The following is a 23186-nucleotide window of genomic DNA, read 5'->3' on the forward strand; positions in this document are numbered from 1 at the left end:
CGGAAGCCAAGCTGAATAGCACTGACTGATATGCACTCAACCACAAGCCAATTTTGTGGTTTCAGTTTTCAGAAGGCAGAGTGAAGCGCTGGCGGCCCTGGGCAGAGGAGTGGGCTGTGTCCCGGATGGTGTAACTGAGGTCAGTAATGAAGAATGTTCACAGTTCAAGATCACACAGTCAGGATGGGCTGTGACACTAGCAAAGCTTCTCCCTCCCCTTCCCATACCTCTGGTAACTTTTGCTTTCTAAATGCTGGGAGAGCTCTGTGCCAATGCCCCTCCCCCGTCCTTTTCTTCCTTCCCTTCCCCCTTACATTCATTTCCTTTTTCCATTCTCTCCTTTCTTCTCCCTTTTCTCTTACTGCGTTCGTTTTTTTTCATTTCCACTGTCTTCTCTTTCCCCTTCATTCTCCTCTCCTGCCATCTTGTCAGGAATTCTCAATGTTCCCAAAACACCATTCTTACCTCCTAATGGCCTACAGGAAAAGAGATGGAGTTCTAAAAAAAAAAAAAAAAAAAAAAAAAAAAAAAAAAAAAACTCACTGAATAGAGTCTAGAAGAATCTAGAAGTGCAGAATGCCAATATGTCAGCTCTGGAAAATAGATCACCATGGGGCTGGGGATTTAGCTCAGTGGTAGAGCGCTTACCTAGGAAGCGCAAGGCCCTGGGTTCGGTCCCCAGCTCCGAAAAAAAGAACCAAAAAAAAAAAAAAAAAAAAAAAGAAAGAAAGAAAGAAAGAAAAGAAAATAGATCACCATCTCCTAGTCCAGTTTCTTCTTGTCTTCATGCTAAGAGTAGAGGCTGAGATACGGCTCTGTCACACTCCAGCACATACAGCCTCATCCTCAGACCATTCTGCCAAATGCAGGTTCTCTCTCCTTCCCTCAGCTTTCCAGGGCAGGCCAGACATTTGGCCTCATGACTTCTAGGTCTAGAATGAGTGAGAAGGCACTAGGTGCTTATGAAAAGGTTGCAACCCCAGACATGGAGTTTTAGCAATAAACAGCACCCCAGTGCCTTACTCCTGGAAGCCATCCTGGGGTAACCAGTAGCCTGGGGCATGGTAGGAGGAAGCAAGGTTAAAGAGACTCGTGTGACTATCAGTTATCCCTCGTGGCCCAAGGGATGCAGGAGAAGAGAAAGGGTAGAAAAGTGAGGTAACCCCCAACTCCCAGGAAAAGCTGGCCTGAGAACTCACTGGTGCCCAGGTTCAGCAGTCTCAGGGGCTTCCAGCTCCCTTAGTCATGTGATTTCTATTAAAGACACTGGAGTGGGGGTTGGGGATTTAGCTCAGTGGTAGAGCGCTTGCCTAGCAAGCGCAAGGCCCTGGGTTCGGTCCCCAGCTCCGGAAAAAAAAAAAAAAAAAAAAAAAAGACACTGGAGTGGTGGCTGCAGCTGGCTCTCACACAGCAAGAACACGGATGTGTGACTCTTCCCACCATCTGAGTCACCGGTCAAGTGGAGAGCTTATAACTAAGTGTTTATCGGCACACCAGTGGATGATGGGGTCAGCCTCAAACCCAAGAGTGCCACCACACATGTGTTACTGTGCACTCTTTCTGGTGTCCCTGTGATACTTGAGACATACCTCAGTGGCACTGTGATCCAGTTGAGTGAGAGACTGTGTGCATGCCACGTGCACAAGAGGAAATGTGTCTTGCATGTGAGTGTCCTGGAAGGAGTGCTCGAGTGTGTGGGTGCATGCATGCATACATGAGTGCACTTGTGAGTGTGTGTGTGTGTGTGTGTGTGTGTGTAACAGTCTATTCAGGGTCTCACAGTAGAAGTGTAACAAGATGAGTCTAGAGTGTCTACCTGGACATCAAGGGGAGGAAACCCATTTGTACCCACTCTGAGGGACAAGGACAGAGTGTGCCTGCACTCACATGCTTGTGTGTGTGCATGTGTACACACACATACACACACATACACACACATACACACACACACACACACACACACACACACACACACACACGGTTCTGAACACAAAGAACTCCTAGAGGGCTGCATGCGCTGGGGTCTCTGCCTCTGGGAGGCAGAGGGGTACTGAGGCAGGCAAGGGGTGCTGGTGCTCCGAATCTGAAACACAGCCGGTGTGCAGGACATACCACAAAGCCCAGTACAGGGGGCGCTAGCCTCTCTCTTGCCCCTCACCCATGCTGGGGGAAGCTATCTCCTTCACACCATCTCCTCATCCTCCCTCTCACCTCCCATCCACAGTTGCTTTTGCTATCTGTGGGGGAAGGAGAGATCAGCTTCTGTCACACCCACAGGTCAAGAGCTCCAGGAAGGGGAGGGGGTGCGCCTCCCTCAATGGGCTTGAAGCAGGAGTCTTGGCAAACTGATCTCCTCAGCTCTTTTCCTGGAGCGCATGGCTTCATCATCAGTTCCTGCCTTTAGACCTTCATCTGGCTGCCAAATAGCCCTGCAGACCTCTTGCTCCAGCACACGGAGGAACCACTGTCTCCTTCACCCGGGGCTGCAAAGCCGGAAGAGGAAAGGCTTGAAGACAAGAAGTCAGCAGGGAGGGCCTGCTGTGACAGGAGATCCTCTGATCCCATGGCCTTCTAACTAAAGGGTCTTACTTGTGGTAGGACAGACATCCCTGTGCTGGACTTAACGTTATCCCTCCTGTCCAGAGCCTTCAGACTCTGCTGCCTACTGTGTTCCTTCCCTCTGTGCCCCACTGTGCAGGTGCCAGGCCAGCCTTAGAGAGAGGACACAAGCCACTGTGGCCCATCCAGGGTGAGGGCTAGCATCCTTCGGGCTGCTGTCTGTACTCCTTTGTCCTTTCTAAAGCCTTTCCCCGAGTTCCTTCTATTGCAACTGGTCTTGAGTTGGGAGATGGGCTTTCTCACCAGCCCAGTCAACCTTCTTCAGGTGAATCCATGCCTTTAGGGCGATAAACAACCAAACTCCAAAAATGAAAACAGAAGCCTCTAGCCACACTCTATCTACTTGCTTTTTCCTCCCTTTGCCCCAAGTCACCACAGAAACCCACAGGGCATTAGAGCCTCCATCCCAAAATGAGTCAGGGCCCTTGAGAGCTGAGCTGGGGTACAAGAGTTTCCCCTTTGTGCCAAGCAGGGGCTCTGCTTCTTGATAGCACACTCCATCTAGTCCCCTGGAGGCCTAGGAGCAAGACTGGCTTCCCTAGGGAGGGCTGTGGCTTCTAGACAGTGGCCTCCCTGAACACCCACCCAAGGCCTATGTCTGCTGCTGAGAGGGGAAATGGCTCCAGAGTGCCTATGGAAGACATTAGGGAACCCAGAGTGTTCAGCCTGATTCACTATGCTCAGTCTCTGTCTCTGTTCTCCAGTACCTACAGGGACCTTCGAGGGAGGTGGTCAAAGGCTAGCTCCAAACCTCTTTGCCCCTCTTTTCCTGTCTCAAGTCAGGAACAAAAAGACTTAAGGGGGGAAGAGATAATGGAAGATACTGAGGCCCAGGAAGATGGTTGGGAGAGTAGAAACTGCACACAGCTGGCTGACCCCTGGGGAAGCTGGCAGCCTCCCCCACTGCCCCTGCACTGCATATATTCTCTCCCCCCAAAATAGCATCTCTTGTGGGGGGAGTGAAGGGAGTTCTCAGTTCACTGTTCACTCCCCACAGTGCGTTCACAGCTCTCCCTGCTGTCTCTCGCGACCTTGTTTCTTTGCCCGGCCCTTCTGCTCTGCCTGCACCCTCATCCCTTACCTCTGCACCACCCAGAGTCCTAGGACCCCTTGCTAGAAAGACAGCCTACTGACCATGGCCCACCCTGCCTACCCATTGTCCCGTGTTCCTGTTCTCTGCTGTAGCTGCCCTTTGGGGGCAGAAGTAAACTTAACGTAGACAATTTGAACATTGAATGTGTTGGTGAGGGTTTAAGCCACAGGCTCTAAGTTGAAGAAAGAAAAATGGCTGACTGAGACAGGCAGGCAGCTCAATAGTAGAATTCTTCCTGCTGTGAGCAAGGCTAACAGGAGTGGTCCTGGTCCTTCCCTCTATGGCTCAACATGGAGATCTTATTTAAATAAAGATAGCCTCCATCTGAACGGGGAGCCCCAGGAGGAAAAGTTCCTGTGTGGGACTGCTACACTGTCTTGGGGCTGAGACCTCACATTGGTCTTTGGTTTCCTCTATCTCCTGCCATAGATTCTAACCATACGTTCTACTGACACTGGCCACACTGTTTCCTGTGTGGAATGGCCGCTTGCTTTTGCTCATGGACAGACAGACAAAACGTTCAGGCTCAAGATCTGGAATGATTCAGTCTGATGGAGAGGCAGGCTATGTATGGACTGGGGACCATGGACAGGGGCCCTTCCCAGCTGGTAGGGCTGGGGTCTTCACAGTAGCAAGAGGGATTGCAGAGACAGGGTTCGGAGGGTTCGCTGGGTAGGGATGTGGAGTAGTTTCAGGAATAGGGTGGTTCTAGGGAGTGTGGGGCTAAGGGCATCGAGAGAGGCTGGCATGGGGTGTCTGCTGAGTCTGAGAGTGGTTGAGCAACAGTGGGTACACCTCTCCCCCAGGCCAGCTGTGAAGCTGACCTCCTGTCCCCTGCACCGTGGGAGAGTTGAAGGCATGGAAAGAGCCCCCTCAAGTCATCCCCCGAGGGACCTACTCCCCCCTCCCTGTTATTTCTGGCTCCATTTTCTTGGTCAAGAAGGGTGTCAGTGGCAATGCAAATGAGGAGGTGCTGGAGGTGCTGGTGACACCCATCCTGTCCCCCAGCTCCTCCCTGCCTTCCCTCCGTGCCCACATTCACACAGTAGCCTGGAACATCTATGAAGAGCACCCAGCGGCTCTGCCCTTGGCCAAAGTGGCAGGGTGAGTGGCCAACGCTCTAGGCTGAGGTTGCATCCTCAGAGAGAGGCATCTGCTTTTGCCTTGAAGACGGTGGGTGTGGGCACGGGGTGGACATCCAATCCCTTCACTACAACTGCCCCTCCTGCCTTCAGGGCCACAAACGGAGAGGGTGTCCTGGTGATTGCATAGACTTGAGTGTGTGCCATGGACCAGTGCCTCAAGCTGGAGTTTCCCTCTCAGGCTGCTCCTGGGCAGGGCCCATGGTTTTCTAACACTCAGAACTGGCTCAGAACTCTCCTGGCGAATGGATGGAATTAGATCTCGTGGGAACTCATGGGTGGCCAGGAGCAGGTCTCTCTGGAGCACTGAAAATCTCACAAGTTACAGGAGTGGAGGTGGAGGAAGGGCAAGAAAGAGAAAGGAGTGATGGGAGGTCTCATGTCTTTACTCTTTGTCCCTGGCTGGTCACCTTGCTCCACTTCTCCCATTTGCCCTTTGCCCTTTGCCCTCCCTTTGCTCTTAATGTCTCATCCATGACCTCTGTTCTTTCTGTGGTGATCAAAGTTGCTCTGTTTTCATTCTTGCTGAAAGAGAAGTCCTGGTCCCCTGCATTATAATGATGTCAGGGAGTAAGGACTCCGCCCCGTCTTCATCAGCTGGGTGAGGTGTTCTCATTAACATGGCCCACTCATCCACACACCCCTCCCTTTAGTACCAATCAGCTTTTGCTCAGCAGAGGCCACAAAGAGCTGTCACCCTCCTCAGAAGATCACCTGACATAGCCTACCTGTGGACTTAGGCAAGAGTCTGCAAGATCTGAGACCTCCAGATGGGAAAATTTGGGGGATGGGCCAGAACTGGAGAGGCTGTTGGAGAGTCCCTGAGTGGCTTGACCTCTGCTAAGTACTCACCCTCACCTCCTGGTCTTTGGACCTGTGCTGGGGCAAGCAAGTGGGTCCACAGGAATCACTTCTAGTCTCTCAAGGGTCTCCGCTCTATCCTACTCAAGGGAAAGTTGTTCCAACCTTCCAACTCCAGCCTAGAAATGTCAACCTCCTGGTCCCTGAACCCTGCAATTCTCGGCCCCCTCCTGTTGCCCTCTGGGCTCCAAAGAACAATCTGTAACAAATGTCCCTTGTGATCACAATTCCGCTTGAAAGGTGGGAGGGATGAGGGTCGCAGGCTCCCCAGCTCCCCTGCTCCCAGTCCATTCCTTTCAGGAGTGTCAGAGGGAAGTCTGGCTTTGGAGGGGACCTAGAGGAAGGCACACTGCCTTTTCCCTCCCCCACCTTCTCTTTCCCCCCAGCAACATTCTTCTCTGTACTTGAGCTTTTCCTGAGTCCCTAGAAATCAGGGAGACAAGCTGCCAGAGTCTGCATCCAATGTCCCCACGCTCTCTTTACCCTGATGACAGGGGAAGGTCCAGGCAGGACACCTGGGCTCACTCCCACTCCAGCCACACCCAGGAACTACGTTCAGGTCACTTGGTGTGCCTGTGCCCATGTGTGGGCTCATTCTCAGCCCCTAACCACCCCAGGCCTCTTTTTTCAAGGCCCAGAACTTCCGTGTGTTCCTGGACCATCCCTAAGTCTCTGTGTCACAGGAGCCAGTGCTTCCAGAGCCATGGGGACCACTAAGGTGTCCTAGAATCTCCTTTCTCAGGGCTGTGAGCTACATCTGCAAGCTGCTCTATCTTTCCTGTCACTCAGGCAGGTCTTGGCTGCAGATGGTAGCCGCTTACGACCACACACGGGGTGGAGAGGTCGGCTCTTGCTGCATGTTCTAGAGTCAAACCTCAAGTCACTGATGAATGTAGACCTCCGTGTCCTGTATTTTCTTTCTAGTTCCATGGATTCAACCCAGGGCTCTTGTACATGCTGGCCAAAAGCCCTACTGTTAAGCCATACCCACAGCCCTTCCCCTAGTCCCCTTTCCTATTTTGAAGTGGCCATTGAGGGGGGGGGGGAAGGCACATGGAAACGATAGGGTCGATGAATAAATAACTCAGATTCTCTTTTTTTTTTTTTTTTTTTTTTTTTTTGGTTCTTTTTTTCGGAGCTGGGGACCGAACCCAGGGCCTTGCGCTTCCTAGGTAAGCGCTCTACCACTGAGCTAAATCCCCAGCCCCCAGATTCTCTTTTTGACTCCACACAGGGGGCGCAGCTCAGGCTAGGGTAAAAGTCATGAGTTCGTGACCCAGCTCTGACCTCCCAGTTTGGGGTGTTTGAGGTAGCAGTTGAGCCTAAAGCCTGGCCCTGTTCTAGTAGTCTTGGAGACATGCGGACCCAGAACACGGGGTTATGTGCTGTTCTCCTGACATTCAGAAGTTTTCTGAGAAAAATAAGGGCTACCTACTGATCCACTAAGATGGCCCAGAGCTCTCGAACTTCTGCTGGGCAGACAGGCTGAGAGGGAAAATTCAAGAGCCCCTGCAGCTGATCAGGGATGGGCGGCTGCTTCGAACCTGTTCTCAGTGAGGATATGATCTGTGACCACCATCCAGCATGATCAACAGAGTCACAGAGTGTGAGCTGACCATACTCACCAGTCCCAGCTCCCCAGTGGCTGCTATTTCCAAGATCTTCGCAGTGAGGGCCAAGGCCCCATCCCACCCATGGAAGACAGCCCGAGCGCAGATGGAACAGGTACGTTTTATTTGGACTTTCAACTTGTTCAGAGAGCACTTGGCTCTCTCTCCCCTCTACAGGCCCCCTTCCCCATGTCCCCTCTCTGGGGAACACTCAGGGTACAATGACAAGTCTCTGGAGTCCTTGGCCCCTTCCCTGCTGACGTACCCCTCACCCCCTGCACAGAGGAAGGAGGGGTGTGGGGAGAGGGCCTGGAAGATTTGGATCAGAATGGCACATGGGATGACAGTGGTTTTCACTGGCATCGGCCGGCCAAGGCCCCAGGGAGGCTCAAGTGAGGGGTGGATTCATAGTGGGCAGCAGACTCCCTCAGGAGGCTCCCACCTCAGCCTGGGGCCCCAGCCTCCCACTCCCCTGTCTTTCTAAGGGGACGACTCTGAGGTAGATTTCACAGAGGGAATGGGGGGTGGGTTTGGGAAGGGGGTTAGCTCTTTTGAAATTGATCTCCACAGCACCCAGGTCCCAATCTCAGGTTCTGGCCTGGGAGGGAGGGGCTGATAACACCCACCCAGCAAACGCAGGCTGAGTCACACTTGGGCTCTGGGGAACCTGTGGTGTCAGGAGCTGCAGTAGGGGGCAGGGTGGAGGCATCTGCCTTGGTGATCTGCACCTTAGTGCCAGGGGCTCCTGAAGGGCCCAGGCCTGTGAGGCTGGTGCAGTCCCCTGGACTGAGGGTAATGGCCCAGGAGTCCTAGCCTCAAGGCAGCCCCTTTGGGCTGGATCATCCAAGGCCTGCAGGGTCCTCCCACCCCTCTGCCACCATTCCAGTTTCCCAGGGTGTACAGAGGGGGAGAACAGAGCTGGCCTGCAGTGACAACAAGAAACAAGATGCCTCTTTCCCCAGTACCACGAGCCCCAAGCTGGTCGGTCATGAGACAGAGGGCTGGCGTCGGTGTGCAGGGCGGGCTCTGAGACCCTACCAAGAGGTTCTTCCTGGAAGAACCCAGCCCAGGAAAGACAGACATTGGGAAGGGGCTCCCAGAGCTCTTGACACCTCTTCCTCTCCCTCCCATGAGTACTAGACTTCCTCTTGGAGACAACCCTGTTGAAGGACAGAAAGGCAGAGAGAGGTGGAGGGTATGTCCTCCTCATCCCAGACCAGATCCCCACTCCCCAGGAGGAACCAGGAAGATGTGGGAGCCTTGGTTGACCTCCAGGAAAGAGCCGGAGCTGGGTGGTGCCTGGACCAGGGAAGGCGGCACACACATCGACTCGGTAGCCAGTGGAGGTATCTGGGGGCCGCAAGGGGCAGGGCCCCCCACGAGATTCATGCAGCATTCAAAGTGAGTGTTTGGGGGTGATGAGAGAGAACAGAGAAACAGTTGTGGGAGAGGTGCCCTAGATCTTGCTGTTCTCCAGGTGGGAGTCAATGTGTTTGATGAGGGCATCATCTGGGTACCCGACAGGGAAACCCAACTGGCAGAGGGGGCAACTTCGGATGTCGGAGCCCACCGTCTCCATCAGTAGCTGCAGGAAGAAAATGAAGGCACTTAGAGTCCACCTCACACCCCAGCCTGCTCATACCAGGGAGGGCTACAGCATGTGGAGCCTGGGGAGCCTTTCTGCAGCACCACCCTCCACATCCACTCCAGTCACAGCTCAACATTTACACTCTGCCCATAGGGCTAAGAAAGCCTGTAAGAGTCACTGCTCAGTGAGGGGCACGTCCGTGATGAGGGGACCACCCTAGACATGCATGCTTCCAGAGTGACTGGCACAGTCAACCTAAACCACACACAACCCCATGGTAATTTTGTCTGGCTTTGGAACAGATGTCAGGCCTTCCAAGTGGCAAGGGGCGGCTGTGACACTCAGGAAACATTAATTTGGTGAAAGGCTGAGCCCTGAAATGGGCTAGCATGCCGGACAGACAGAAATGGGCTAGCATGCCGGACAGACAGAAATGGGCTAGTCTTCTGGGCAGACAGGAAAGAGCCCAGGCTCTGAGGCCTGGGGGAGGGAACTGAATAGGTAGGCCTGTCCCTAAGTGGGTCCAGGTTCTGTCCCTTTTAGTGTCCCATCCTCTGCTTGCCAACAATAGTGTGCTTGAGCCACCCATCCCAAAATTACTTTAGGGTTGCTGCCTCTTCCTAAACCCCTCCTAAGGCAATAGCATCATTGTCCTCCTTTCACGGACAAGACAACGGAGAGAACTTGAAGGGGCTTCTTCAGACACTGTGCAATGGAGTCGGAATCAAAGCCGGGACTGTCACTTTGAGGACCACACTTTTAATAGTGCAGGTGGGGGTGGGGGCTTATTACTACCAACCAGAAAAGGATGGAGGGGGAGACTAAGCTAGGATGTGTTTGCAGGGTCGTCCCTGCCTACCATGTGTGAAGATGAGCAATAAGGTGCGACCGCAGAAAAAGGGCAGGCTCTTAAGATACCCAGGCCGAGGGAAGCAGGACACTACTCACATTGATGGATGGCCAGGACTGTGCGTGCTCAGCGTGGGCATAGGCGGTGGCCGCAGGTGACTCTGGGATGGGGAAGCCCGCACAGAATGAGGCGCAGCGGATGGTGCTCGCCTCGGGACTGGGCGGGCTGGCGGGCATGGCCCACTCCTCTTCCTCCGATGGCTGTTTCTCAAAGCGCAAGCGGATGCCCTCGAAGGCTCGGCGCGGGCTGAGCGGCCTGCCCGGGCCGTAGAGCTCTCCGCCATAGGCGCGGGGCTTAGGGAGCGTGGCAGCCTCGGCCTGCAGCCAGGCGGGGGAGGCAGCAGCGTAGGCCGCCCCCTCCGCTAGCTCCGAGTAGCTGCGGCGGCCCTGGAAGCCGGCCTTGGCGTGGTGGCTGGGCGGCTTAGCATAGGCACGCTCGGCCAGCGTCCTCTCCCCCGGTGGTGGCGGTGGCCGGGGCTGCGGGGCCGGGCAGCTGGGTGGCACAGGCGAGCGGCGCTGCGGACTGGGCGACTGGCACGACGGCGGCACCGGCGAGCGGCGCTGTGGGACCGGCGACGGGCAGGACGGCGAGGCGGGCGAGCGGCGCTGCTGGGGTGAAGGGCACGGGGGCACGGGCGAACGGCGCTGTGCAGCGGGGGACTGGCATGGGGCACAGGGCGGCGGTCGGGCAGGTGGGGAGGGTGAGGGGCACGCGGGGGCCGGGGAGTGACGTTGTGACAGCGGTGAGTGCCTTTGGCCTGGGAAAGACAACGCAGGACAGACTGGATGGAGAGGCAAGCCAGGGGCTTATGAGGGCAATGCCCATCCAGGGAGTGGAAGATGACTCCTGGGCCCAGCACCCCTGTTCCCACATCAGGGACCTGCAGGGCTCAGGCAGTCTCACCTGCATTGCGGGCCTGTTCCTGTAGCAAAGTCCTCAAGATCCTCCCCTGCAGGGAACTCAACTCCCGAAGGCGACCCAGCTCCTCGGTCAGTTCTGTATAGGCCAGTGCCAAGTTCACCCTGAGGTCAGAGGGCAAGGGGTGAGGAAGAAACGGGATGTGGTTCTGCCCTGGCTCTAGAAAAGAACTGCTCTGCCAAGCACAGTTCACACCAACCCCAGCTACAGGGATCCTCTGTGCCTTTAGATCTACCTTAAGAGCTGCCTCTTCCAGGGAGCCTCCCTCTGCAGGGATCCCACACTGGAGCAGAGGTCCCCTGTCTAAGGCAAGGGTGTGGAATAGAGAGATTCCAAGATATCCCTGGACTGAATCTCATGTGGGGACTGACCATACCTCATGTGTGAATGTCTTTCGGATTTGGGCAGAAATTGAGATTCCTAAGAAAGTCATACTGAGTTTACACAGCGCACACACTAGCACAGGCCCCTGGTCACAGCCCCTGCCACTCAGGAGGCGGATGCAGGAGTAGGAGGACTGAGAGCCTGGGTACAGATGTGGTTCAGGGTTAGGCTACTGGGACTGTGCTCTCAGTAATCTGGGGACACCACGGTGTAAACCTGCTTTTAATCCAATCACAGTAAGGACTCTGGGAGCTAAGCCCAGTGCTCAGGGAAAACAAGGCCTACTGGTTGGTTGTTTAGGGAACCCAGTCTCAGGCTCCATGGCCACCACCCCACCGAATCTCAGGCCCCATGTTTGTGAGATGCATCGTCTGCTCCCCCACCTTCACTTCACAAGTCTGGGAAGAAGCGATGCCTTCCTATCAGAGTGGGAAGTCCAGGTGTGTCCCATACCAAACTGGGGACTGCTCCAGAAAGTCTCGGTTTTTAGATTGAAAGCAATCCGAGGGCAGGAGCTGTCTGCTCGAGTCAGACTAGGGGCTTCTGGAAGACAGGGTCCTGCTGTGCACACAGCAGTGGGAGCCAGGGGGAGCTCGGGACAGTGCAGCTGTGGAATGTCATGTCTACCCACAAAGCACAGTTGCTATCCTCATCCACCTTCCCTGCTGCATCCCAGGTGACAGATACAGGTCATCTCCTTCACACCCTGCCTGGGAGATCTCACCTGCCACATTCAGTTCTCCAGGCCCCTTGCTCCCTGCTGGCTCCCTTGTCAGGAGCCACCCTAGTTTCCACAGCCCAGTGCCTGACACTCTCCTTGGAGTGGAGGGAAAATGGAGCTACAAGAAACTGAAGAAGCTCCTAGCTCGGACCCTCTCCAAGATGACACCGGGGCCCTGAGCAAGCTGATACAATCCTCTTAGAGCCACAGGTCACCCTCACAAAGACTGAGACCCTGGACAGACTGAGGCACTCTGACCTCCTCCTGACACCCCGCAGTCCTTAGGGACATGCCCTTTCTCTGGCAGCTCTCTCCTCACACACCAATAGTTGAATAGGCTACGTACCAGAATGACTCACCACAAACACTGCCAATTCAGTGGAAAAAAATCTCAACTTGACAACACAACCCAGAGCCTCACACGTGCGTCTAAATACACACCCTGCTTCCTGACTTCCTGGCCACACCTGAGAGCCTTTTCACCGTCATGACTCGAGGGAGGACAGGTCATGTGAGCAGCAGCACATGCAGCCCTGGGTGATGAACGCTGATCATGGGCCAGGCTTGGTGCTGGGACCTTTGTTTGTCTTCATCACTACTCTAAGCCAGTGCACCTCACAGGTAAGAAAGCCGGTACAGAGGTAGTCACTTGGTCATGTCCTTAAAGCTCCGAGAGGATCACCGGCCTCCCCAAATTCCAAAGTTCAGGCTATCAACATTACTCTTACGGCTCCCAAACCTCAGGGACGTGGGGGAAATCAAGTGAGAAAGCAGAAGGAAAGGGAGGAGGAAGAGGCCCAGGTGTTCAGAGAAGTACGTGTGCCCTGGGAAGAGTGAAGAAGGCTGACAGGCATACAGGGAAAGGGAAGGTCTTGGTGGTCGCAGAGCAGTGACTCGAACACTTGCTGTTGGCACCTCAGCCCTCTGGGTTAGCATCTTTAGAGAAGCCGGAGTACAAGTCGCAGAGCTGGCAGGAAAGGGGCTCCCTCTCCTTTTTGACTTAACCTTTCATTCATCCTTCTCTCCAGTATTCCAGGGATCTCAAACCCCTCCTGGAGGCATTTACCTTCACCAGCACTAGTAAAGCACCTACAAACCGGAAGGCCCAAGACTTGAGCACCTTCTCCCAAACCTGTCTGCCTAAGAGCCGCTTCTGAGCCACACAGGCTCCCTGTGTCAGTGTAGGGAGGATTCAGTGGGGCCAGAACTCAGCCAAGTCATGAGATCAGCTTAAAGGCTGGGGGAAAGCCGGGTGAGGGTGCAGCTGGATTCTGTGATCCTGTGACTGTGGACACAGTTAAGGGTCAGAATGAGAGGTGGGGGGAAGTCAGGCACCGCTCAGAATAAGGCTTGGAACAGAGCTGGGTGTGTGAGGAAAGGGCTGCTCTGTGGCAGAGCCATCACTGGATGCAGACCTGGGAGGAAAGCAGAACCGGCGTTCCCAGCCCTCCTGACCTCTTCCATCCTTACCCATGGCTGCCCCTCGCTGCCCCAGCCACCCCACCCAGCAGGGGAATTTAGGGGCCAAACTTTCCACCCACCCACAGGCACACCCAGCATCAGTCTTCCCGCCTGCCAGACCCTCAGGGAGGGGACCACAGGCACCAGGCCGTGGAGCGGACTTGAGGTTGCGGGCTGGCGGAGGAGGAAGTCGCTTTGCAACAAGCCAGTGCTCCACCACTTCCTTTCCAGAGCCTTGAGCCCTTCATGCTCCTCTGCTCCTCGACCAGCTATGACTTGTGGTCCCCCGACCCCAGCTCTTCATGGCACCCTCTACCAGGCAGAGCCAGATGGCTGTGTGTCCAGAAGCTTCCCTAGATACAGCGGGGCTGAGCAGCCCACGGTGTGGCAGGAACCAGGGTCCCTGTTTGCCCAGGCCTGTCCCTGCTCACACTAGTCGCATAATTAACAATGTCCCCCTTTCACTTTCAAAAGTGATGCAATCTGGTCAACAAATCACATGGTCACCGTCTTATAAAAGCCCTCCTACCTGCAGAGCCACGTGGGCCAGACCAACAGTGATCCTGGTCACTCCACGCTGGGACCTGCCTGGACTGCCGGTCCCTGGTTCCCCAACTTCTTAGTGCCTCATGTTTACCAGAGTAAGATGAAGCTCTGTAGGGGCGGCACCTGACCTGGGGTCCAGTCTAGACAGACAGGTGTGGACGAGAAAGCCCGAACTAGGGCCTCGGCCTTTAAGGTGCAGGATTAAGATTTAGTATGCTGGATGCTCATGTCTATAATCCAAGCACATGGGGAGAAGAGGCAGGAGGACCATCATAGGTTAAAGGCCGGGCAAGGCTACATAGTGACAGACTGTCTCAAAAAAGACAAAAGTGCCGGATACAGTGGCCCAGGCCTTTAATCCCAGCAGAGGCAGCCGAGTATCTGTGAGTTCCAGGCCAGCCTGATCTACGTAGTGAGTTCCAGTACTGCCAGAGAAACGCAGTACGACCCTGTCTCTAAATAAATAAATAAATAAATAAATAAATAAATAAATAAATAAATAACCCAGTTGAACTTGGAAGGTAGAGCTAGGGGAACAAGGATGTAAAGGCATCCCCAGTTATGTAGCAAGTTCAAAACTACAGGAACCTCTGTCTTAAAAAACAAAAACCAAACCAAAACTCAGCCGAGGAACAACAAAAACCACGCAGTGATAACTGATAAGGTGTGCAATGTCTCTACAGGGAGAGGACGCCAAGAGCCGCTCTCAGCTCCGGGCTCAGCTCTGCACAGGGTGGAAATGCCTTCTGAACCCACAGTCCATCAGACCAGCAGAACCCCTGCCCACCCTCAGGGTGCCCTGCGGCTTCCAGTGCTAAGTTCTTTGTGCTCTGGGTATCAGGCCTGAGGAGACTTAAAAGAAAGGAAGTAGAGAGGGTGAGAAGCCTGAAGGAGGCGGCCTTGGGCTTACTGCTTCTGGGGGCAGGAGGCTAAGCTCAGGGTACACGGGGGTCTCCGACTTCCGTCCTGACCCACCCCACACTGCCCTTGACCTCTGTGCAGAGTTTCCATCCTCTCTCTTCTGAGTTCACACTTCCCCACCACTAACCACAGCCCACGCAGAGGCTTGTGGGTGGAGAGAGGGGGGTGGGAGGAGTGGGCGGAAAAGCTCCCAGGTTGCAACCTGAGCCCCCCACATTAGGAAGGAAGAAAGGGCTGTAATTCATGATTTTCCCCTGGTTATCTATAGTGAACCTCATCTTTTCACTGGGCCCCTCACCAACAAAAGACCCCTCTGCCTTCCAGAGACACTGTCTACTTAGAGCCCTCTCTAAAATGCCTCTGTTCCCCAGCATTTGCCATACTTTCAACAGCCACACCCAGGAATCCACAGCCCCAGAGGGGAGGGGACCAGGGGCATCCTCCAGATGCCATCTTGACTGGGACCTTCCTGGGTCCTTTCCTCCCTGAACATCCTTACAAGTTCTGTGAACGCCATCACACCCCCCCCCCCCTTGCCTTCCTCTGTGACCATTTGGCTCCTGGGGCTGTGACCAGCAGGAAGCAAGCTATGCATTAGAATCTTACCCACAGGTCAGACCTGGAGGGCGCCAGCCTAGTATGTCTGGCCTGGCGTCAGTCTTGCTTGCTGGGAGTCACTGGAGGTTAGAGTTTGTGGGCAGGGGGCTGAGAACAAGGGATTGCCACCTCCAAGGCTGCTCTTAAGCACAGACAGCACTGGGATGGGGTTCATACGGGCAACTGTGAAAGGAGCTGTTTTAATGGAGGATCACTGTGTTCATGTTGGCTGCCCCAGAGAACAAGCTGAGTCTGAAGGCACCTTCAAGATAGGAAGAGTTATACCTAGAGGCAGGCTGGACTCAGGAGCTGCCCCCTCTCCAGGTAACTTGGTGCTAGCATTTCATTCCCAGGAAAGCCCATCAATGAGATTCCCACTTGCCATGGAGTCAGCAGAAGTAAATAGAAGAGGAGGATTGCTGATCCTGGGAGCCAGAGAGAGGTGACTGAGCCATCTTTAGGTAGGAAGACGGGAGGAGCCCCAGTGAATTGCCTGTTATTAAAAAGGCTGAGTTTATAAGAAAATAAAGCTACCAGGAGAGTAAGGACTTCTTCCGAGAATTGATTCTCCCACGCTGGGGCTGTCCAAAAGCATACAGGCTAAAGGGAAGAAATGAGCAGGCAGGGCCTGCTAGACTGACGGAGATCCAGGGGGCCTGTGGTAAAGGAAGCCACACACAAGTCTAAGAGGAGCCCACCACGCGGGAGAATTGCCTTAGCCCGCTCCCTTAGGTTGGAAGGGAAGGGACTGCCTTGTCTAGAACAAGCAATGTTTGACAGAGCTTCGGAAACACCTTTGGGGATAGTGTTATCTGTCCCTCGTCCCTCACACACACATATCCCTGGCCCCTGAGGATCCTTCCCTTTTTGCCTCTTCCCAAGTTTTACTCCACTCTCACATCTGACAGCAATGACTGACTGACTTCTGAGCCCTGGAGGGGATCCCAGGGTCCAGAGAGACAAAGGCTAAGTCAAGAAGGCAAAGCCTTTCCTCAGCCCAGACAGAGTTCCTGGGCTCATAGCCTACGTGATTATATGTCAGCTGTGTGTGTGTGTGTGTGTGTGTGTGTGTGTGTGTGTGTGTGTGTGTGTAACTTTCACTATGAGAAGGGGGGCTTGGAATCACTGACCCCTCATGGTGCCTTTGGCATAACCTCTGGGTTAAGCAAAGATCTACACTGTCAGTGTGTGTGTGTTCCAGGTTTGAACAAATGGGGTTCAGTGATCCCAGAGCCCCAACCACAAGCTAGGGTGGACCCTTCCTACCAAGCTCCCTCCCAGGCCCACAGAAGCCTAGCTGAGGGAGGGGTCTCCCCCATCAGTCTCACAACCTGGATTCTCACCCTCTTGGCTGTCCTTCATCCACCCAGGCGCTCACCCTGCTGGGGAGAGGAAGCAAGGGGGTACCCCTGGCTGGCTAGAAGCTGAAAGGAAACCTGTTGGGAGGGAGGGTCCTTGAGACCCTGGGAACTAGTTATGCTGTGTGAGGGAAGGCTAGCTCCTCCCTCTCTGGGCCTCAGTGGTCTCTGGTAAGGAACCTGTACCCCTCACCTCATCTGTCGGAGGGGAACTAAGCACAGGGAAGTTTAACCAGTTTCTCAGAGGATAAGCTGTGAAAGTCACCAGGCTCCCTTGGTGCTCAGCACATCCAAGGCCCCACTGTCATGTTCCCCACAGATAAAGATATTTTCTACCCGATCCCTCCCTTTTAATAAACAGACAAGGCAGGTCAAATCCCAAATGAGGGAGACCACCTCCCTCCTCTCCAGTCAGAGTGGGTAACCTGACCGGCTGAGTTTTGTTTCTGAAGTAGAAAACTTGGTATAGAGAACACAGAACAGAGCGGCAATGCCACTGAATACATCTCCCACCCCACATGGTGAGAAGAGATGGGCCTGGTCCAGACCCAGAATACTTCAGAGCCCCTCCCCGTTTCCTGTAACAGGGGCAGGGTGGTAAGCAACCCAGGCACCACACCCCAAGACCTAGAAAGACAGGTCACTGAAATCATGTGGACAGACGGAAAGCAAACGAGGGAGACCTGAGAGACCCCTAGCGTGTGGGGTTGGGAGGGCAAGGGCTAGATAGGACTTACTGATCGTCCCCAACTCTCTTTACCCAAGCCATGCCACATTCCGACTGGTTGGAGGCCAGATCCTGGGGAGAAAAGTAAGAGGTCAGAGCCAGCCTCACCTCTGTCCAGACCCTTTCTCGGCTATTCTGTGCAGCTCCAAAGTTCCCTTTACCTGGGCCCGGGTCTCCTGCAGCTGCTTCAGCTCTCCCTGAAGCCGCTCACATTCTGCCTGGAGTTGCTCCTCCCGGAGCTGAGCTCCCCGAGCCTCCCCCTGCGCAGCCTCCAGGGCCTCTTCCAGGCGTCTCCGCTCCAACTCACTCACACTTACACTGGTAGGGCCAGGCCAGCCTGCTATCAGGAGACAAGGTGATGTCAGGCAGGCTTTAGCTGCCTCCTCTGACTCCCAGATCCACACAAAGAGAAAATGGAGGACAGGGACTCAGTCCAAGGTACTGAGAGGAGACAAACACCCAAGGACCAGATACTATTACAAGGGAAGTAAGGATGGGTTCTGGAAGGCGTCTCAGATTAGAACCAGCAATCAGAAGCATTCTCAGGGACCTCTACTAACCACACAGCCTAGGGGGACTGAGTGGGGACGCCCTCTGCTGGCACACCCAAGAATTGCATGATCTAGATGGCCAAGGGATGTCAGTGGGAGAACTTGTGAAAAGTGTAGCTAGGGTGGAGGAACAGTTGGAGAGGAGAAAGGAATAATTATGAATAAATTTAAGATACTTAAGATATGAGTCAGGTGTGGCGCTACATGATTTTAACCCCAGAACTGGGGAGACAGAATAAGGAGTATTATTCCAAGTTCAAGGACAGCCTAGCATACACAGTGAATACCAGACTAACTGGGGCTGTGTAGTGAGACCTTATCTTAAACAAACAAACAAATTGGAAAAAAAAAAAGGAAAAGAAACAAAAAGAAAAGAAACACAAAGAAAAGAAACAAAAAAACAAAAGCAACATATTGGATTGAGGCTTTAGGCAAGCCAGGGGTGTCCAGTCACACTGAAATGGGAGTCACAGCGAGTTGCAGACACAGCGAGCAGGAAGGTAGGGGTCGTTGAAATCTCACCATGACCCAAGGCAGGTCCCCCTCTCAGAGCCAGATAGTGCAGGTCCAGGTCAGGACAGGCTGTGGCAGGGACCGCTGGGGGGCTCAGGCTGGAGAAAGCTGCATCCCGGAGGCCTTGCTGTTGCTGCAGCTGTTTCTCCAAACCACAGATCTGCCGTAGGTGTGTCTCTACCAGAGCTCGCTGCAGGGAAAGACAGAGGAGGGCCAAGCGTCCATACAGGGTCAGGGAACCCTATGGGCTCCCAAACCCAATAGTCCCCCACGCTGGGTAATCATCACTCTCCAGACTGGAGCACAGACAGCTGCAGTGTCCCACACTCACGCTCCAAGTGGCCACAGGGGTGAGGACTCCTGTCCCAGTACCTGCAATGCAGATGTTTCTAGCTACTGTTGCTGCCAAGGTCAGAACTAAACCTCCTCTCTTATCACACAGGGACATTCACGCAAACACTGGGCTCCAGGTCCAGCCACCTCACTTCCTCAGGAATGTAGCTTGCATTTGCATACAAGACTTAAATACTTCTAGGCTTTGTCTACCTCCTGTATAAAATGGGGATAGCAGTACCACGCCTACCTCTTTGATTGTTGTGAGAGCTAAAATGAGTAAGTGTGCGTGCGTAGAGGGATAGGAACACTGCCTGGCATTCAGCAAGTGCCTCACTAACAGTTCCTGGCTATAAAAGGAAAATCGTCTTACACAAATGTCCCATTACCCTCACAGTGGCTTAATGAGATGGTTTGCCATTTACCCTGCTTTTCAGATGAGGGGATGAAAGCTAAATAATTTGACCAAGGTCACAGCAAGGAGTTGACAGAGACCTTGTCTCTTGACGCTGCCACTTGCCCACACACAAATGGCCACATGGCGACTCTCACTTGTTCTGGGAGCTATCTAGTGCTCTGGGCTCCCAGACTCTGTACCATAGATATGGTTAACGCATTGTGAGAGCCAAATGCATACACAGCATCCTAGCACTGCGTAGCCCAGAGGACAGAGTCACCCATGACCCAAGTGATACTGTTTTCTTCACACGGGAGGCAGGCATTCACAGATAGGGACGAATGGATACAGGGAGTGTGTACACAAGCAGGGTGTGTGTGACACACGGGCAACACACACTCACAGGGCAGGAATGCTCATATAGAATCACACCACGTCGGGTACCTCGCCCCCACTCTCTGGGTCTCACCATCTCCCCCAGCTCTGTCTCCAGGTCGCTTTTCTCCACACACAGTTTCTCGTAAGCCTGGATCATCTCCCCGAGCTGTTCTTCCTGCTCCTTATTCTTCTGCAACTGGGTAGATTCAGAGAGGTGTGCTGGGGTCAGGGCCATCCTTGACCGGGAGTGGAGGGGCTCCCCAAACTCCCTAACCCCATTCCTAATAGAAATAGGAAGGGCTGAAGCTGATTGAGGGAGGGCAGAGGCCACGATGGGGTTGGGGGCAAGGTGATGGAATCAGGAACCTAAGGGAGCTGGGTTGATGGGAAGATAGCAAGTCCTCACCTCGTGTTGGAACTGATTGAGCCGTTGCTGCAGACTGACCTTCTCCACCTCCAGCAGGGAGCCATCCTTGATTTCATACAGAGGGAAGCCATGCTCTTCTCCAAAATCGGTGATCAGCGGATACTGTGGGAGGTTAGTCCTCAGAGAAGCCTGGCTTCCCATCCCATGACCACTCTGTGCCTGAACCCCATAACATACTTCAGAGACTCCTCTCCCTTCCCTCTCCAACAGGACCCACCACTCCAAAGCTGAGCTCCTCCTTCACCCCTGAGATTGGCTGCAGGAGCAGAGTTCCTCATACCCAAAGCAGCCACTTCTTTAGGGACCAGCCAGCCTCCAGTTCTGGCCACCTCCTTGGACCCTTGGGATCTCTTCCAGCACCCTCCCACCCTCGCAGCACAATTATTCAACTCTCCATCCCATCTGGGTTCTGACCTTAATCTCATAGACTTTGAGGCGACGGCGGAGGGTGGCATTCTCTCTCTCCAGGCCTCCTAGCCGCTCTTTGATATCTCCATAGGCTGTGATGAGAGCAAAATGGGAGGCAGAGCACATGTCCCCTCCCAGTGACGGGTCTCCAGGACCATCCAGCCACACCTCACTGGGCCCCAAGGCCTCTTGGGTCAGGATGCTGATGTCATCTTCAAACATGGACTCCATGGTAAGGGCTTCAGCCCACACTGGGCCTCCTGAGAGAGCAGGACAGAGTAAAGAGGATCGCCTGGTGTTTGTTCCCAACTCTTCCAGGCTGGTCTAAGGAACCTGTGGTAGCTGTAAAGCTTCAGCTGGGAGACAGATCTCACCTCTCTCTCTCTCTCTCTCTCTCTCTCTCTCTCTCTCTCTCTCTCTCTCTCTCTCTCTCTCTAAGTTTCTGCCCTGTCCTCTACTGTGACTGCTTATAGAGGAAGGAGCTGGAACCAGACAGACCTCATGAGTGGAGTCAGGGGACAACTGATAAACAGGGCCAAGAATCAGCAGCAGGGAAGGGCTCTTTCTAGACCCCAAAGAGACCTGTGGATGGGAGGGCTGCTGTCCCAGCATTGGCACAGCCCTGAACCTGCCTGGACTACTCGGCTTGGTCTCCTCCCCAGACCTCCCCTTTTCCCAAGTACCTCGACAGCCGCCAAGATTCCCATCCCAGGCCTCTGTCGCCTGTATCTAAGGAAGGCCAGCGCTTCTGGACGGCCAGTCCCGCCAGTCAGCCTGGCCTCTGCGGCCCCCGCCCAACTTCCTCCCGCAGGATCCCAGAGTTCAGGAAAAGGAAGTGCCTCCCCAAGTGCACCGGGGCTGTGGCAACCGTCCAGGCGCAGCAGACCTACAGGAAGTCCTTGGCTGAGTGTCAGAGGCAGCAAACTGGGCAAGGGGGCCTAGGGGAACCAAGACCATTAAGGGAGATTCCAGCTTGTCCTATTGTGCCTGCACTCAGGGAAATGGGGAGTCCTGGGAGGGGGGCAGGAATGACTCAGGGCTCCCAAAACGAGTAGGCAGCGAGGGGGTGCGTGTGTACTTCTCCCGGCCCTGTTTATGAATGTGTGGCTGTGGCTGGCATGTGGGGGGGAGTGTGTGTCTGTGAATGAGTGTAGGTGTGCCGCCGTCAATGAGCGCTTTTGCGGGGCGGAGGACCCGGGTCAGCGCGGAGTTCAGAAGCGACCAGAGGTTGTGTGTGTGCGCGTGTGAGCACGCGTGCGTGAGCGTGTGGGTAGGGTGGGCACGTTCGGGCCGAGTGTCACGTGAGGCACTATGGGAATGTCCGAGGTGTGTGCGCGCGCTGGAGCGTGTGTGCGCTTCGGCGAGGGGGCTCGGTCCGAAGGCGCGAGTTCCGACAGTGCAGGCCTCGGCCCCCTCCCCCAGCCTCGGCTAAGTGCCGGAGAGACGCGTGTGACAGGTCTGAGTAAGGAGCGTGTGCGCCTGTTTGTCGGGCTGGCCCCACCTTTAACCCTCTCTTGCCCACGCCACCCCCCTCCCCCTACTCCGCCGGCCAGCGCTCACTACACACCCCACCCCCACCCCTGCCCACGACCTCGGGCCACCCCCACTCGAGGACTCCGTGTCCCCACACACCCCTGCCGTGCGACCCAAGCTGCCTTCCTCCGCATCCTGGGGCCGCGCGCGGAGCGCCCGCGCAGGCTACTGGGGAGGGGGCGCCCGTACGGGCCAGGCCCCTCCAGCGGTCCCTTTAAGAGCGGCTCTTTAAACCCCTCGGGCTCGGAGGACAGAAATTGTCGCCCCTCCCCTCCGTGGGGCAGAGACCGCGTAGCCCCCTCCCCCACCGCGGCCGGGCCCCGGGCGGGCTACTGAGCGGCGGCGGCCCGACCGGCCGTAGGCTGCGGGCAGCGGCGCAGGACCCTTCCCCACTCTGCTCCCGGGCGAAGCGCCCGCCCACCTGCGCCCCGGCCCCGGCCTCCCGCGCCCCAAGCCGCCCCGGCCCGCCGCGCCCCTCCCCCTCCCCCGGCCCCGGCCCGCACTCACGGCTGCCGCGGGCTCCTGCTCGCAGTCGCAGCGCACCCCTCCGCCGGCTCCCTCCCCTGACCGGTCCCGGCGCCCCCACCCCCTGGCACCGCGCGCCGCTCCGCGCCCTGCCGCCGCCGCCGGGTCTCTCCCCACCCCCTCCCCTCCCCTCCCGGCCCCCTCCCTCCCGCTCGCCCGCCCCGCTCCTCCTCCGCCGCCGCCGTCTCCTCCGCCTCCTCCTCCCCGGCTGCTCCGGGTCTCTCCAGCTGGGCCGTCGCCCGGGACCCCGCGGTTGCCACCACCACGTGGCGAGGGGCGGCGGCCCCCGCGGTGCGGCCGGGCTGAGGCTGGCAGCGCGCCTGGCGCCCACCAGCTCCCCGCCGCGCGGCCTCCCCTCCCCGCCGACCGGCGCAGTGTCTGCGGACTGTGTGCTGGGGCGCCTCGGGGCAGGAGTTGGGGTTGCACATTTTGGGAAGAAGTAGAGCTGTTTATTTAGGGGAAAATATTTTTATTTTTTATTGGTCTTCGAAGAAGAAACATCACCAGACTATCTACTCTTGGCTCTCGGAGGAAGGGGCATCGATCTGATCTATCCATTTGAACACAGAGACATTAGAGTTAAATCTAACTTTGAAAGTGAGAGTGAACTAAGGAGATAAAATGTTCGTTTGGGAAGACGGACAGCCCTCCCAAGCCCTTTATTG

General features: G+C 55.3%; 1 protein-coding gene across 5 annotated transcripts; it reads right to left on the reverse strand.

The window, feature by feature from the left end:
* Positions 1-7432: 7432 nt before the first annotated feature.
* On the reverse strand, positions 7433-22639 carry Tbkbp1 (TBK1 binding protein 1). Of its 5 annotated transcripts, none has more exons than XM_087570046.1 (10): positions 22504-22639; positions 20470-20723; positions 20035-20157; positions 19720-19824; positions 18530-18710; positions 17618-17793; positions 17467-17528; positions 10727-10845; positions 9862-10580; positions 7433-8910 (listed from the first exon to the last, which is right to left on the reverse strand). In XM_087570046.1, the coding sequence occupies exons 2-10, from the start codon at positions 20692-20694 to the stop codon at positions 8782-8784; spliced, it is 1839 nt and encodes a 612-aa protein (XP_087426172.1). In that variant the 5' UTR covers positions 20695-20723; positions 22504-22639; the 3' UTR covers positions 7433-8781.
* Between the last annotated feature and the right edge of the window lie 547 nt (positions 22640-23186).

Source organism: Rattus norvegicus, chromosome 10, assembly GCF_021556685.1.
Source record: "Rattus norvegicus strain SHRSP/BbbUtx chromosome 10, alternate assembly SHRSP_T2T, whole genome shotgun sequence".
In the NCBI taxonomy this organism is placed as follows: Eukaryota; Metazoa; Chordata; class Mammalia; order Rodentia; family Muridae; genus Rattus; species Rattus norvegicus.